The sequence below is a fragment of the Trachemys scripta genome, chromosome 1, assembly GCF_013100865.1.
Source record: "Trachemys scripta elegans isolate TJP31775 chromosome 1, CAS_Tse_1.0, whole genome shotgun sequence".
Lineage (NCBI taxonomy): Eukaryota > Metazoa > Chordata > Testudines > Emydidae > Trachemys > Trachemys scripta.
Window position 1 is genome coordinate 139,490,507 of NC_048298.1, and position 14,209 is coordinate 139,504,715.

The window sequence follows — 14,209 nt, forward strand, 5'->3', positions numbered from 1 at the left end:
AGCTCGGGGACTGCCACAGTGGGGGAGAGAGGGCACATTCATCACATTAGAAAGGTAAGACTACTGATATTAAAATATGAGTTGTGTGCTTTTATTTATAGAATAAAAAAACAATTATTATTAAGTTTTTATTATATAGCGCTTTTATCCAAAGCACTTTACAATAGTTAGCTAATGGTACAACAACACTGAGAAAGATCATTAAGTGGTTCGCCGAGACCCTCAGCAATTTTCAAGTGGTCCGTGAAAAAAAAAAAAAAATTGAGAACCGTTGAGTCTAAAGCCATTCAGTCTCTCAATCAGTCATCCACCTCTCCAGGCCTTTCCCCTCTGCCCACCATTGCAGTAGTTACACACACAATATATTCAGATGTCCTGCTTACCCCAAAGTTTATTTTTCTTCCTTTTGGAGCCTTTATTTTACTGAATCTGAAATGCAGCAGGCATTGTACTGTGTAGATTAAGTTCTGTGAGGCAAGTACTATTGGTGTCTTTGAGGTCTTGAGCAGCCCCAAGGGCTTACTCTACTGACTTACTGATTCTTTTTATTAAATATCTCCCACAAAGCACTCAGTTCAAATGACATGGCTGTGTTAATGTTTCCCTGGAAGCCCCTGTGACCTGAATAGGATTCATGATTCTTGTACTTTTATAAAAAGTTGGAATTTCAAACCCTTGAAGAAAAGGTATTGCATCCCATTTCCCATACACATATTCCACCTGTTGCTGTAGCTACCCTCTCAATAGCCTCCTGTTTTGTCTGTATTCACCCCCTTTATATTTTTCTGAGCCTCTTTTATCTCCCATCCCCAAAGGAGCAGCTGGATGGCCATATATAAATCCCCTTTTGTACATTTCATATTTCCTTCTTGGTCTCCTCTTCTGTCCTTGGGACTTTTCTTCTTTCATATTTCTGTAAACACCCTTTCCTCCTTGTGACGAGCAAAAAGCTCATTGGCTGCCATTGGTGTGGAGGGAAGGGAGACAAGAGACCGGGGCACCTTGGAATTAGTAGAGAGCCGGTAAAGGGATATGACAGCTGCACTGGGTCTCCTGTAAAGTGACTATGAAGAGAGGAATGATTGGGGAATAATTTCAAATTTCTATCTAAGAGACAGACCTCAAAGATGTGAGTGCAGAGAACTTGTGCCTGGAGTAAAGTACATCTGGAGCAGCCAAAACATGTGGTCTGCAAAAAGGTAAGCAAAAGCCCCCAGGCCGCCTCAGGGTCTGGCTTGGCTGCATCGATAGCTAGGCTATGTCAGTTGGTATCTTATTGTCTGCCCTCCTCGCTCTTCCCCCACACAAGGTACCAGCTCCATTCAATCCATTTCCTGTATTAATGGTAAATCCCTACCCATCCGCAGATCAAACCATTGATTAAGAGACAACGACTGAATCATCCACTGTCTGAACCAACTAAAGACACTGTTCCTGGAGGGCATGAGCCAGGGTCACAAGGTGAGAACAACACCCCTGGCACCTGTCCCACCCTGGTGATAGTGCTCACTGCTGAGGCTAGGAAATCATTCCCATCCTCTACTCTCGGTCCTGCGTTCTTCCTCTCCCTGTGCTGTCAGGGTCCCCAACACTTTTGTGAACGCTCCCCTGAAGTAATAGGGAGATATTTCCACTCTCTTCCCCCGTGTTGCCAGGGCTCTTTAGTCCGATGAAAACTAGCCCTCCTGGAGCCTGGGAGGGCCTGAGATGAATCCCGACATGCACAGTTGTTTCTGATTGTGACTGGATACCAGACCAGCCTGGACTGAATTTTCCTTTTCTTTCCCATCATTAGCACCCTTTGCGCCGCTCGCTGGACAAGGCGTTGCTCCTGGAAATGGCCGGGCAGCGCATCCGCACGTTGCAGCAGCAGGCCAGTAACGGGTCCATGTAAACAACCTCTTTTCCGCCCCGGAATGGGGCCCAGGTCCTCAAAAGTCTTTACACTTCCATGGTCCTCCGGGAAGCGGGGCCCTTGCTACCCGCCTCCCCACCCAGTGTTGCTATCCCAGCCTCGCACCCGACTTGGCCCCTCTGACCTTAATCCCTCCCGGATCTAGTATAAACCGGTCACCTGCTGCTCTACTGTGCGTCTCAGCCGAGCGGTCCTGCGGCCTCCTCCACCCCGGGACCCACTTGCGCGCGATCCCCGCCGGTCCAGCTCCGGCGACTCGCCTCGGGGTCTGACCGTCCGCGACTCCCCCAGGCCTGCGGCGCGGAGCCGGGCCCGTCCCGCCTGCCCTACCCTGCCCCGCCGCCGCGTCGCTCTGACGGGTGCGTGTCTCAGCATGTGCCGTTATCGCCCATGAACGGACTCTGAGATCACAGCCCCGCGCCTGCGCGCGCGCGCTCCCATCCCCCTGCCGATGCGGGCCAGCCGAGCCGTTGCGGAATCCGGAACAAGTAATAATTCAAAGCAGCGCCTCACGCAGCCGGAAGCGGCCCTGTTCTACAAGGAAGTACTTTCGAGTAGGGGAGGAAGTGACGCCTTGTCGGACGGAAGGACAGAAGTTACTCGGTTTCCGGCCCGGAAGTGTCTGTGTTTGAGGCCCAAGATGGCGGCGGGGATGTACTTGGAGCATTATCTGGATAGTAAGACCCGGGGCGGGGCTGGCTCCTGCCGGGAGGGTCGTTGCCTGGGGCGGCTCTTGGTGGGAGCGGGTTCGGCTCGGGGCGAAGCGGCGCGCGGGCTTCCGGGGCTCGGCCAGACAGCTCCAAGCGCGCACAGTCCCGCCCAGGGCGCTGTGGCGCGGACCAAGCCCGGCTAGCTCTAGTGTGCGGCGGCGACGGGGATTAAAGCGCGGCCCTGGCGCTGTGGCCCCTTCCCCGCGCTTCTGGGGTGGCGGACTCGCCCGGGTGTTGCGGAGCTGTTCGTGGTCCCTGTTCTTCTTGTGGTCTCTGGAGCCCGGCTCGATGTGGTCTGGGTTAGTCCCACACACCTGCTCTCGGCGCCAGATCCTGCCTCGGGTAGGGGTGGGGCTGCTGGCTGCTTCCTCTTCTGCACCTTCTCGTTTGCATCCTTTCCTTGCTGATCTCTCCTTTCATCTCGGTTGATATGTTGGGGGGACGGTGTATTTTTTTAGCTTTGTTCCCCCTGCCCCATACTTCACATTCAACCCGTGGAACTTGTTGCCACAGGATGTTGTGAAGGCCAAGACTATAACATTTAAAAAAAAAACCTAGATAAGTTCATGGAGGACAGGTCCGTCAATTACTATTAGCCAAGATGGTTGGGGATGCAACCTCATGCTCTGGGTGTTCCTAAACCTATGAGTGGGAGTGGACATTCCAGAAGCTGGGAGTGGACACTTGATGATTACCTGGTATCTTCATTCTGAAGCATCTGGCACCGGTCCCTGTCCGAAGACAGGATATCAGGCTAGATGGACCATTGGTCTGACCCAGTATGGCTGCTGTTATGTTCAGAAAGCAGATTGTTTGTGCCAGGCTCCTGCAAGAGCTGGTAGCCACACAGCTGGCATTGGTGTGGGTGAGGATTAAGGATATGATTCTTTCATGGAGGTTTCAGAAGTCACAGAATCTCTGACTTCCAGCAACCTCCATGACTTCAGCCCGTGGCGGCTGGGAGCTCTGGGGTACCCCCGCTGCTTGGTGGTGGGGGCCCCCGGAGCTCCGAGCGGGCCCTCAGAGGTGCCTGGCTGCTGGGGGTGTGTGTGGACCCTGCAGCTGAGCTTCCCATTTTGTCATGGATATTTTTAGTAAAAGTCACGGACAGGTCACGGGCTTCCATGAATTTTTCTTTGTTGCCCGTGACTTCTCTGTGACTTTAGTGATGGTTTGAGTAAAGAAGAGAGAAAGTAGTTAGATTTCAAGTTCTATCTCCTATAATGACAAAAAACATATTTTTCTCCACTCCCCATGCCTCTCCCCGCCCACCCCCCTTGGGAAGCAGTAGAGGAGAGTGGATGGTATTCAGTGTTTTTCACTTCAATATATGGGTGGAGAGGGTGGTGGTGACCTAAATTCCACTATATTTATGATTTTTCTTATATTTGTATGGTGTTTGTTATGGCTGGTTATTTTTATTTGCATAGCTTTTTTAACATTTTCCTTGCTTGTTTTTTGTTATAGAGAAAATGGTAATTTTATAGGTGAAGCTGGTAGCACCATCTTTTAAGATTACCTGATACTTCTCATTATAAGACCCTCGCTTTCAGTTGCTTATGACTTTACCAAACTTGATTCCTTTTTGGGGGGGAAAGTCTTGTGAGCTGATTTTTTTTTTTTTTAATTTCATCCAAAGTAGTTCAGTTGCTTCAGAGAACAAGTCTAGGAGAAAACATTTTGCCGTATTTAAAATAGATATGTTAGCAACCTATTCTTTAGATAGTGCTAGCATGTGTTAGGGTAGGGACTTGAAATTTGGCAGGGAAGTTGCCCTGGTTGTCAGGATTGTGCCTTTTGCCATCCTGGAGAAAATTCACCCAAATACAGTAACTCCTCACTTAACGTTGTAGTTATGTTCCTGAAAAATGTGGAACGATGTTAAGTGAATCCAATTTCCCCATAAGAATTAATGTAAATGAGGGGGTTAAGTTCCAGGGAATTTTTTTTCACCAGACACTTTTGTCTGGTGAAAAAAAATTCTCTGGAACTTAACCCCCTCATTTACATTAATATATACACACACACACACACACACAAGTTTTAAACAAACAATTTAATACTGGTACGTGATGATGATTGTGAAGCTTGGTTGAGGTGGAGGAGTCAGAGCCTTACTGCTACTGATGATGAACTAGCAATTGGCTGAGCCCTCAAGGCACTCTACAAGGCAGCAGGAATGGAGGGAGGGGAGACAGCATCGCAGACAGAGACAGACACTGTGTGTGTGTGTGTGTGTGTGTGAGAGAGAGAGAGAGAGAGAGAGAGAGATGCGCATTTCCTCTTTAAGTAAGCTGACCCTACTCTTAAGTACACTGCCTTGTTAATTAGATCAGCTTGCTGAGACTGAAGCTGCTGCCAGCAAGCTCCCTCCATTCTGAGCCCTGTCCTATGTCCCCCCTGCTCTATGGAATATGGGGTAAGTGGGAAGGGGGATACCCTGACATTAGCTCTTCCTCCCTCCCCCCCCCCTGCACAGCAAGCAGGTGTCTCGGGGAGCAGCTCCAAGGCAGAGGGCAGGAGCAGCACATGGCAGTGCGGGGAGGGGCAATTGATAGCTTGCTGGGCAGCTGCTGCACAGGGAACTTAGGGGAGCTGCTGGTCAACCCTGGTTCCAAGCCCCCACTAGCTATCTGCAACGGGCTGCTCTTCCTGCAAGCAGTGGACAAAGCAGACGGCTTCCAAACGACATTAGGAGGGAGCATTGCACAACTTTAAACGAGCATGTACCCTAATTGATCAGGAATGTAACAACAAAACAATGTTACCCCGGACGACTTTAAGTGAGGAGTTACTGTATGGCCAAGTTACAAGTTTTTTTGGGGAAAAATCTGTTTGCACATGCTCAGTATAAACTTGTTGGAACTTAAAAGCTAAATTCTCTGAAAATTCTTTCAGTACTGAGTATGCTCTAGCTTGGGGCTGCAGGGGCCAAACAGCACTTCCCTGCAATTGCCACTCTTGGCTGCTGTGGGCCAGTGTGGCACTGGAACTAAGAGCAGAGAGACTCTCCCCTGCGGTCTCAATTCTTTCCCTGCTGGGCCCAGGCAGTGTGGAGAAGGAAGCTGCCTGAATTTAAAGCAGACAGGACAAGAACCAGACTTGGGGAGAGTAAATTTGGCAGGAAAACTGGGATTAGCTGGTTATAGATACTGAGCCATGGGCAGGAGAGACAAAGCTCATGAGGAGCCAGGGTATGGCGGGAGGACTAAGACTAGCTGGGCAAAGATACTGGGGAAAGGGAAGGCTCAGCCAAGGTATGTGTGGGGGAAGGGAGGGAGACTGGGAGCTAGTGTGGAGTGGTGAAGAGGGAAAGAAATGGATTTTACAAGGGACTAGGGCTCAGAACCGGAGCTCAGAGGAAAGGACTAGGACTGACTGGCACTGGAACGAAGAGAGAGGACTAGACAAGGACAGGTTGGAAGGCATAGGAACAGAAGGCTCTGTGACCACCGGAGTGCACACTTTCTAGAAGCTAGACTGGAACTCAAGATTCCTGGCTCTCGCCATTCATTTGCTGTCAGCAAATTGCTGTGAAACCCACTGGCAAAGTGATTTGTACCCCTTCTGCATCAATCCATGTAGAGGACGACAACCTACTATTGCTGTCAGTTACTGCTTAGCTCAGGTGCTAGAGGTCTGTGCAGTGGATTTAAAGGTTTTAACCCTGCTGATGAGCCATGTGGGTGTCAATATATCACATGATGAAATTTGGTTTTTTTTCAGTTTACTTTTTTAAAAATTTTGGAAATTACCCATTAAAAAAACCTTCTTATAAGAACATTAAGGTTTCAAAGTCAAGCTTCCAGAAGTTAGGAAATGTCAGAATTAAGGTTGCATGTTCTTTTAATGCAGTTTTATGTGTGTAATATGTGGGTTGCCTAACACTTCCCACTGTAAAAATATTTTTCAGTTCTAACACCTCTGTGGTTTGCAGCAGGCCCTTAAAATTTGGCAGAGGGGATGGTTCTAGGGTCAGAGACTCGCGTCTTGCTGTCCCTGTGAAAACTGAAAAAAATTATAAAACTGTAAAACATCTCCATTTGCAGTTTGTATTGTACTCTGCAGAGCATGCTAGGCTTGCTGTTTAAAAAAAATGTGACTGTTGTGTCTGTACTGAGCATGCCCCAGCTTCGCTGAGCCTATTCACAGACAGACACATTTGAACTGAGCATGTCCTCCAGCAACTAACTTCATCATGGTGAAGCAGCTACACGCCATGAAAACATAGATGCAACAGAGGTGGTGGTAAAGGAGGAACATGTCTCTTTAGCTTTCTTCCTCTCTGATGATGTCTGTGTGTCCCCTTCTTTCAACTCTGTCCAATATCAGAGGAGTTAAAAATGAAAAGGCTTCTCCCCACTTCCCTAAAACATGTCCTCCTGCAGCTTTTTATCTCCATTTAATGTCCTAAACCAGGGGTTCTCAAACTGGGGGTCAGGACCCCTCAGGGGGTCATGAGGTTATTACATGGGGTGTCGTCAGCTGTCAACCTCCACCTCAAATCCTGCTTTGCTCCAGCATTTATAATGGTGTTAAATATATAAAAAGATGTTTTTAATTTATAAGGGCGGGGGGGGTCGCACTCAAAGACTTGCTATGTGAAAGAGGTCACCAGTAAAAAAGTTTGAGAGCCACTGTCCTAAACCATTTTTTGTCCCCTGCCTCCACTATTGCAGAAACTGGATCTGCTATGCTGTAGCTATCAGATCCTGTAATGGGAGGAGGAAGCTAGATAGTGAAGCACTTTCTCCTCCCCTGCACTAAGGAAGCCGTGGGTAATAAGAGAGAGGGAGCAAAAAGGAGGGAGATCAGAGAAAGAACTTGGGAAAGGAAGAGTCTGGGGTGACGGTTGGGAGAGAGAAGGCTAGGGGAGGGGGAAGGAGCTCCTTGTTTTGTGGAGAGGAGCTTGTGTGTATGTATGTGGACTCTTAGAAGAGCCTGTGTAACAAGTCCCTTATGTGTAGAGGCAGTCTATGTGTGTGCTGTTTGCGTTTGCTTGATTTTTGGGGTTGGAAGGCCAGAGAACGTGACATTTTTTTGACTGGGATGAATGAGACTAGTGACTGTTAGAGATTTTGTAGGGGGTGGCAAATGAGTGTAATCTTGGGGGGCAGGTGGATGGCACAAGAATGTGATTTTTGTAGCAACCAAAGGACCCTTGAGGACTGTGGCCTCATTGTGCTAGGCACTGTACAAACGTACAAGAAGATATGATCCCTGCCCTGAAGAGCATATTATCCAAGGCCCTATGTACACAGTGAAAGTTCCACTGGTGAAATTGCCCTTATATTGGAAGGAACTGCTGTGCATCCACACACACACACACACATTTCCTCCCACCCATGCTTCTCTAGATGTCCACTGATGGAAATGTTTCTATCCATAGCAAGTCTGCACCACTGGGAATTAAATCTGTGTAGTGCAGCAGGGACTTGTTTCACTTCCATGGCAAATAGTTCTCCTGCTGCTGTCTCACACTACAATGGTCACAACAGATTTGAACCCTCTGGGAAAATTGAACCAAAGAGATCCAAGGTGCCTTGACAGGTGGTAGAACTGGGCTACTTTCTGAATAACAGTGTAGAGTGAAGGGTAAGGAGCTGTGACAAAGCTATCAAAGAGATCACAAGGGCAGCTGTGGAAATGCCCACACAAACTCCAAGAAGCCCATCATCAGGGTGGATAAAAATCAATGATTTAAAAAAAAATCATATTTTAATATTTAAATCGGATTTTTTTGATAAAATGCTTTTTGAGGAAAAAACTTATCTAAAGATACATTATAGCTCAAAAATATCAAATCATGGAATAGGGATTATAAATTCTAATTCTATAGTATGAGACAATATAGTCATGTAATGTTTAAGAAAAGTTTTGTAAATGAGTTCCAGTAGTTCATGGATTAGGGACCCAATCTTATTGGGTTCCAGGGGCTTCTGTATAGATTATTTAGGTTACTGTTTCTATCTACCCAATGAGACTCAGTGCTCAGTCTAGAAGAGAACATCAGAGATGCTTAGGTTTGCAGTTCTCAAACTGTGGATTTGTGTCTCCAGAGATAACATGCTTGTTAACAGCAAAAATGTTTTAAAATATATAAATAAAATAAATAGAGGTGAGAAATAACAGATCTCAACTCTATTGTTCCTCTGCAAATTTGTGTACACAGAGTCAATCCCTTACCTCTCTCTAAAAGTGCAAAGTTTCAAAAAGTTCAGTGAATAGAAGATTGTTGGGGGTGGAATAGATCTGGACAAGGAGAAGAGGTCTGGAGATAAATGTGAGAAGGGAGGGACAGGCAGTAGAAACAAAAGTGAAACTGTTTGAGCAGCATATTCTAGAAGTCTTGAGGTCTTTCTGACTGTAGTCTTCATTGATTTGAGATCTACCATACCAAATCAATGTTGGGGGGAGGGATAGCTCAGTGGTTTGAGCATTGGCCTGCTAAACCCAGGGTTGTGAGTTCAATCCTTGTGGGGGCCACTTGGGGATCTGGGGCAAAATCAGTACTTGGTCCTGCTAGTGAAGGCAGGGGGCTGGACTCGATGACCTTTCTTTCAAGGTCCCTTCCAGTTCTAGGAGATGGGATATCTCCAAAAAAATTCTCTCACTAGAAGGGAAAACCTATAATGGCCGCAGGCCATAAAAGAGACCCAGTTTGGGAATATTTTAATGAAGTTCCTCTACCTGTGGGTAAGACAGGCATGTGTGCAAAATGCAAACAGTGCAACAAAGAAATGCAAGGCCTGGTTGCCCGAATGAAACAACATTATGTGAAGTGTTCCTTCTCAGGAGGAAGCTGCGTTGAAGATGATAAAAGAAACATGTCTGAACATGCAGGATCTTCAGGTTTGTAAACGTTTTTATTTCATACTTCTTTCTTAAGGACTATATGTCTTCCTTCTGGACTATTCTTGAATTTTCATGTTTGAGCAAAAAATATAGGTGTTACTCTGTGGTACTATCATTTTAGATGCAGTTGTGATAAAAAATAAATCCCTGAAATAAGCAGATCTTCCTTTTACAATTTCACCTTTAAAGTAGTACTGTCAGTGAATGCAATGAGTAATACTAAATGAGCAGTATGGTAATAATAATTAAATAACTGCATTGACTTATTTTGTTTAGGAGACTCCATCTTCAACATACAGGATTCTGATGATTCTCCACCTTCAAGATCACCATCATTTTCTATAGTTTCGGAGTTATCTGCCAATGATAGTGTTTCAGTCACATCGTGTACGTCACATAGCCACAGTATGTCACTGGTAGCAAAAAAGAAAAAAAAAATCTCCATCATCCAGAAACAACCATAGATAAGTCTGTGATACGAACCAGCAGATTACAAAAAGAGGTAATTGATGAAAAAATTGCCCAGTTTGTTTATGCAACAAATGCTCCTTTCCATATGATTGAGAACCCACACTTCATTAACATGGTTCAGTTATTAAGACCAGGATACAGTGCACCCAACAGAGCAGATGTTGCAGGCAAATTGCTGGATAAAGTGTATGAAAGAGAAATTGAGCAGTGTGCAAAAGGTCTAGAGGGTAAAATTGTTAACCTGAGTCTCAGTGGGTGGAGTAATGTCCACAATGATCCTGTTGTATGTGCTTGTGTGACAACAGAAGAAGGGAATGTCTTCCTTACAGAAACAATTGATACATCAGGAAATGCACACACAGCAAAATACTTGTAAGAAGTAGCAGTAAAAGCTATAACAAACTGTGGGGGGAAAAAATCAGATGTCTAGTACGCAGCTTGGTCACAGACAATGCTGCAAATGTATCCAAGATGAGAAGAAATTATTTAGAAGAGAGTGAAGAGAGTCCCAAGCTAATAACATACAGTTGCAGTGCTCATTTGATGCACCTCCTAGCCAAAGACTTCAGTGTTCCAGAAATAAAGGGTAATGTTGTTGAAATTGCAAAATACTTCCGTAATGACCACTTTGCAGCCGCTGCTCTGTAAAAAGTGGGAGGAACCAAGCTAACTCTCCCACAAGACATGTGATGGACTGTTTTGAGCACTGTGTCAAGAACTGGCCTAATCTGATGAGTTTGTGAACAAATCATGAAAAAATAGATGGCACGGTCACAGTCAGAGTTCTCAACATGGGGCTTAAGAGAAATGTTGAACACATGCCGAGTACCCTGACGTCTATTTCTGGAGCCTTGAACAAAATGCAGGGAAATAGCTGTTTTATTGCTGACACTGTTGAAATTTGGAAGGAACTGAGTGAGATCTTAAAAAGAGAAATGTGCAATGACAGAGTTAAATTACAAGCATTAAAGAAATGAATGGGACAAGCACTATCTCCAGTTCATTTTCTTGCAGATATTCTCAATACTTGGTACCAGGGTCGAACCTTAACTGCCGAAGAAGAGGAGTTGGCTATGACATGGACATCCAGGAATCATCCCTCAATAATGCCAACTATAATAAACTTCTGAGCTAAGGGTGAACCGTTCAAGAAATATATGTTTGCTGATGATATTTTAAAGAAGGTCACACCATTGAACTGGTGGAAGTCACTAAGCACTTGGATTCAGAGACTGTTGAAGTAATAATCTCACTTTTAACAGCAGTAGCTTCTTCTGCCGCTGTAGAAAGAATATTTTCTTCCTTTGGACTAATTCATTCCAAATTGAGAAATCGTTTGGGACCTGAAAAAGCAGGAAAGCTTGTTTTTCTTTTCCACATTATGAACAACCAGGAAAATGAAGATGAAGACGACTGAGTTAACTGCAGAAGCCAATATTTTCAGTTTCTCATGTTGACCTGGCTGACATAGTCGATTTAATTTTTTTTTAATATTTCATTTAACTATTGTTAATGAAATGTTATAGTTTTTTAAAAAACAACTTGAATGTTTAAATTAAAAAATTCATATGCTTGTTTTGTTAAAATATTATGTTTGCTGTGGAAGAAAAAAATCCAGAATATATAATGTCGTTGTTTTAGTTAAATAAAACAATTTAAGTATCTGTCTGGTGATGTTTTCCTCCTAATACAGCATGGCAAGAAAATCCTCCAAATAGTAATGATTAACCTGTTAAACTGGAGATAGTTCACCTCCCAATGACTTCATAAATATCTGTTTCAATTACCTTTAGTAAATGAAATAACCAAACAATCATTCATTTTCTCATATAGCTGTAAAATTAATTTGAAAAGTTTTCAAAATAAATCACTTAAAAAATGTATAGTGTGTACCTTCTAAAAATGAAACCTACATCTATCTCTGAGTTGTGAAGAATATGTATTAAGGGTAAAACAACCAACAAGAATGCACTTTTATGTACAAATCCATGATTAAAACGAGTCTTCCTGACTAGTGATTTAAATCATGATTTAAATCAATTTAATTTAAATCAAGTCCACCCTGCCCATCATTCAGCCTAGGTTGCTTGCAAACAGTGTTGCCCCTGTCTGGAGGCTCCCCAGAAGAGTGCTGATAGCCATGATGAGATAGAGCAATAGGCGGCTAGCACTGATGTGTCTACTCAGAAGCTGCTTGATACTCATGGCATTGTCCTGGAAGCCATCAGTCAGGACCTGCTCCAGATGCAGATACTAGGATACATCTGCCTCACAGACGACAACGGAGACAGCATACTAGGGAGATGAGGGGCCCTCAGCCAGTAAGTTTTTATTGTAATACATAATCATTGTAGCTTTTTTTGTGGGGGGGGGGGGGTGGACTTTCTCCAAGGCTTGCTTTGCCACCTTTTGCTTTTGTAAATGGGTAAATATAGCTATGTCATTTGGAAACCTCTCCATTTCTCCTCCTCATTGCTCTGCTCCACCCCCATCCCACACCTTCCAAAATGCTGCTGAGACTACTTGCCCCAGCCTCTCCTCCTTTCTCCACACACACCCATCTCCTCCTCCACCACTCTCCCTTGTTCAATTCCTGACACTTTCATTTTTTCTTCCCCCATTGAGCCATGTGGTTGGGTACAAAATGGCAAACAGCAGCAGCAAAAAAATAATTCCAGCACAAATGGCCCATGATGTGTCATAACATAAATATAGAAGCAATTTTGAGAGCACAAAGCTTGAACACAATATCTGCCAGCCTCTGTGTCGTCCAGTAATACATACATAGCTAAAAGTACAGTAATATAATTGCATCTTTTCAGTTATATTAAAACATCATGTTTAATACAGCATCATAAGCAATGTCATTCACTGTCTCGAGCCTTTGGTTTAACTGCATGCATAACCGTATAATACAGCAAGTCAATGGAAAATTACAGTACTGCTGCACAAAATAAGGGGGTTCAATGATTCATCGGCATTATTAGTTAGCATATCCGAGTAACTCACTTAAACCTGTTAGTGCAGCGTATCACAGGTTTTCAGAGATGATTATTTATTTTTAATCCTGATTTTTTCATGTCTCCTGGCATATCAGAGAATTTCTGGGACAAGAGGCGTTCTAATTTGGTATGCACATTTAGGCAGTGCATGTTTCCCCATCCCTTCCATTCTATGTCAGGATACATTTTCTCATTTATCAAGCAGCAAATCTGGCAGAACCACCTCAGCAGAAAACCTTGCAGTCTCCCTGGCTAGCCTCTAGCCCTCTTGGATAATGTCTTCCTTTGCCTTTTGGGACTCTGCATCAGAGTAATGTGTTCCAAGGCCAGGACTGCCTGCGATGGTGTAACTGGAGTTCTAAATAAGTCCCATATAATGCATCATTTTCCCGCACTCTATCAAACTGTTAAAGTAAAGATTGGCATCAACATAATGATACACATCCTTTTTCTAGGAATCATTTAAAGGCTGCTTACCATCTTGCTCTGGGTGCCAGGTTGTTGGGGAACTATGGTAAACTAATGTGAAAATGGCCACAAAAAAAAAAAAAAAAAGAGGGGTTGGGGGAGGGGAAAAGATACGTTTTCTTTTTGGGAGTGCTGAGTTTCCATATCTACTGCATTCACTATGGTTACTGACTGACCTCTGTTTCTTTGAACAGTACCTGCAATAGACATACCTTACTAGAAAGTTCCACTGATGCTTGCTGCCTTATGAATTGGAGCACAAGAGAAAGGACCAGGATACCTGGATCAGCTACAGACTTCTTGTGAGACCCTGGCAAGTTGATAAATCTACTCTGTGCCTCAGTTCCCCATTTGTAAAATAGGGATACTACTTCCTTCACAGGAGTGTTATGAAGATAAAGCCCACTAATGATTGTAAAGCATATAGATACAGTAACTCCTCGCTTAATGTTGTAGTTACGTTCCTGAAAATTGCTACTTTAAGTGAAACGATGTTAAGCGATTCCAATTTCCCCATAAGAACTAATGTAAATGGGGAAGGGCTGGGGTTAGGTTCCAGGGAAATTTTTATTGCCAGACAAAAGATATATATATATACACACACACACACACACACACACACCCTATACAGTATAAGTTTTAAACAATTTAATACTGTACACAGCAATGATGATTGTGAAGCTTGGTTGAGGTGGTGGAGTCAGAGGGTGGGATATTTCCTAGAGAATGCCTTACTGCTAAATGATGAACTAGCACTCGGCTGAGCCCTCAAGGGTTAACACATTGTT

General features: G+C 44.3%; 1 protein-coding gene across 6 annotated transcripts in view; it reads left to right on the top strand.

Moving 5' to 3' along the window:
- The first annotated feature begins 2,452 nt into the window (after positions 1-2,452).
- ING4 (inhibitor of growth family member 4) overlaps positions 2,453-14,209 on the top strand; it is a 40,917-nt gene continuing 29,160 nt past the window's right edge. For 2 of the 6 annotated variants that reach the window (XM_034787429.1, XM_034787436.1), the window contains exon 1: positions 2,453-2,592. In XM_034787429.1, the coding sequence (XP_034643320.1) occupies positions 2,556-2,592 (37 nt within the window). In that variant the 5' untranslated portion in view covers positions 2,453-2,555. Of the gene's footprint in view, positions 2,593-13,615; positions 13,735-14,209 lie in introns of all 6 variants that reach the window. The other 4 variants (XM_034787463.1, XM_034787445.1, XM_034787455.1 and 1 more) reach the window with 4 other exon arrangements.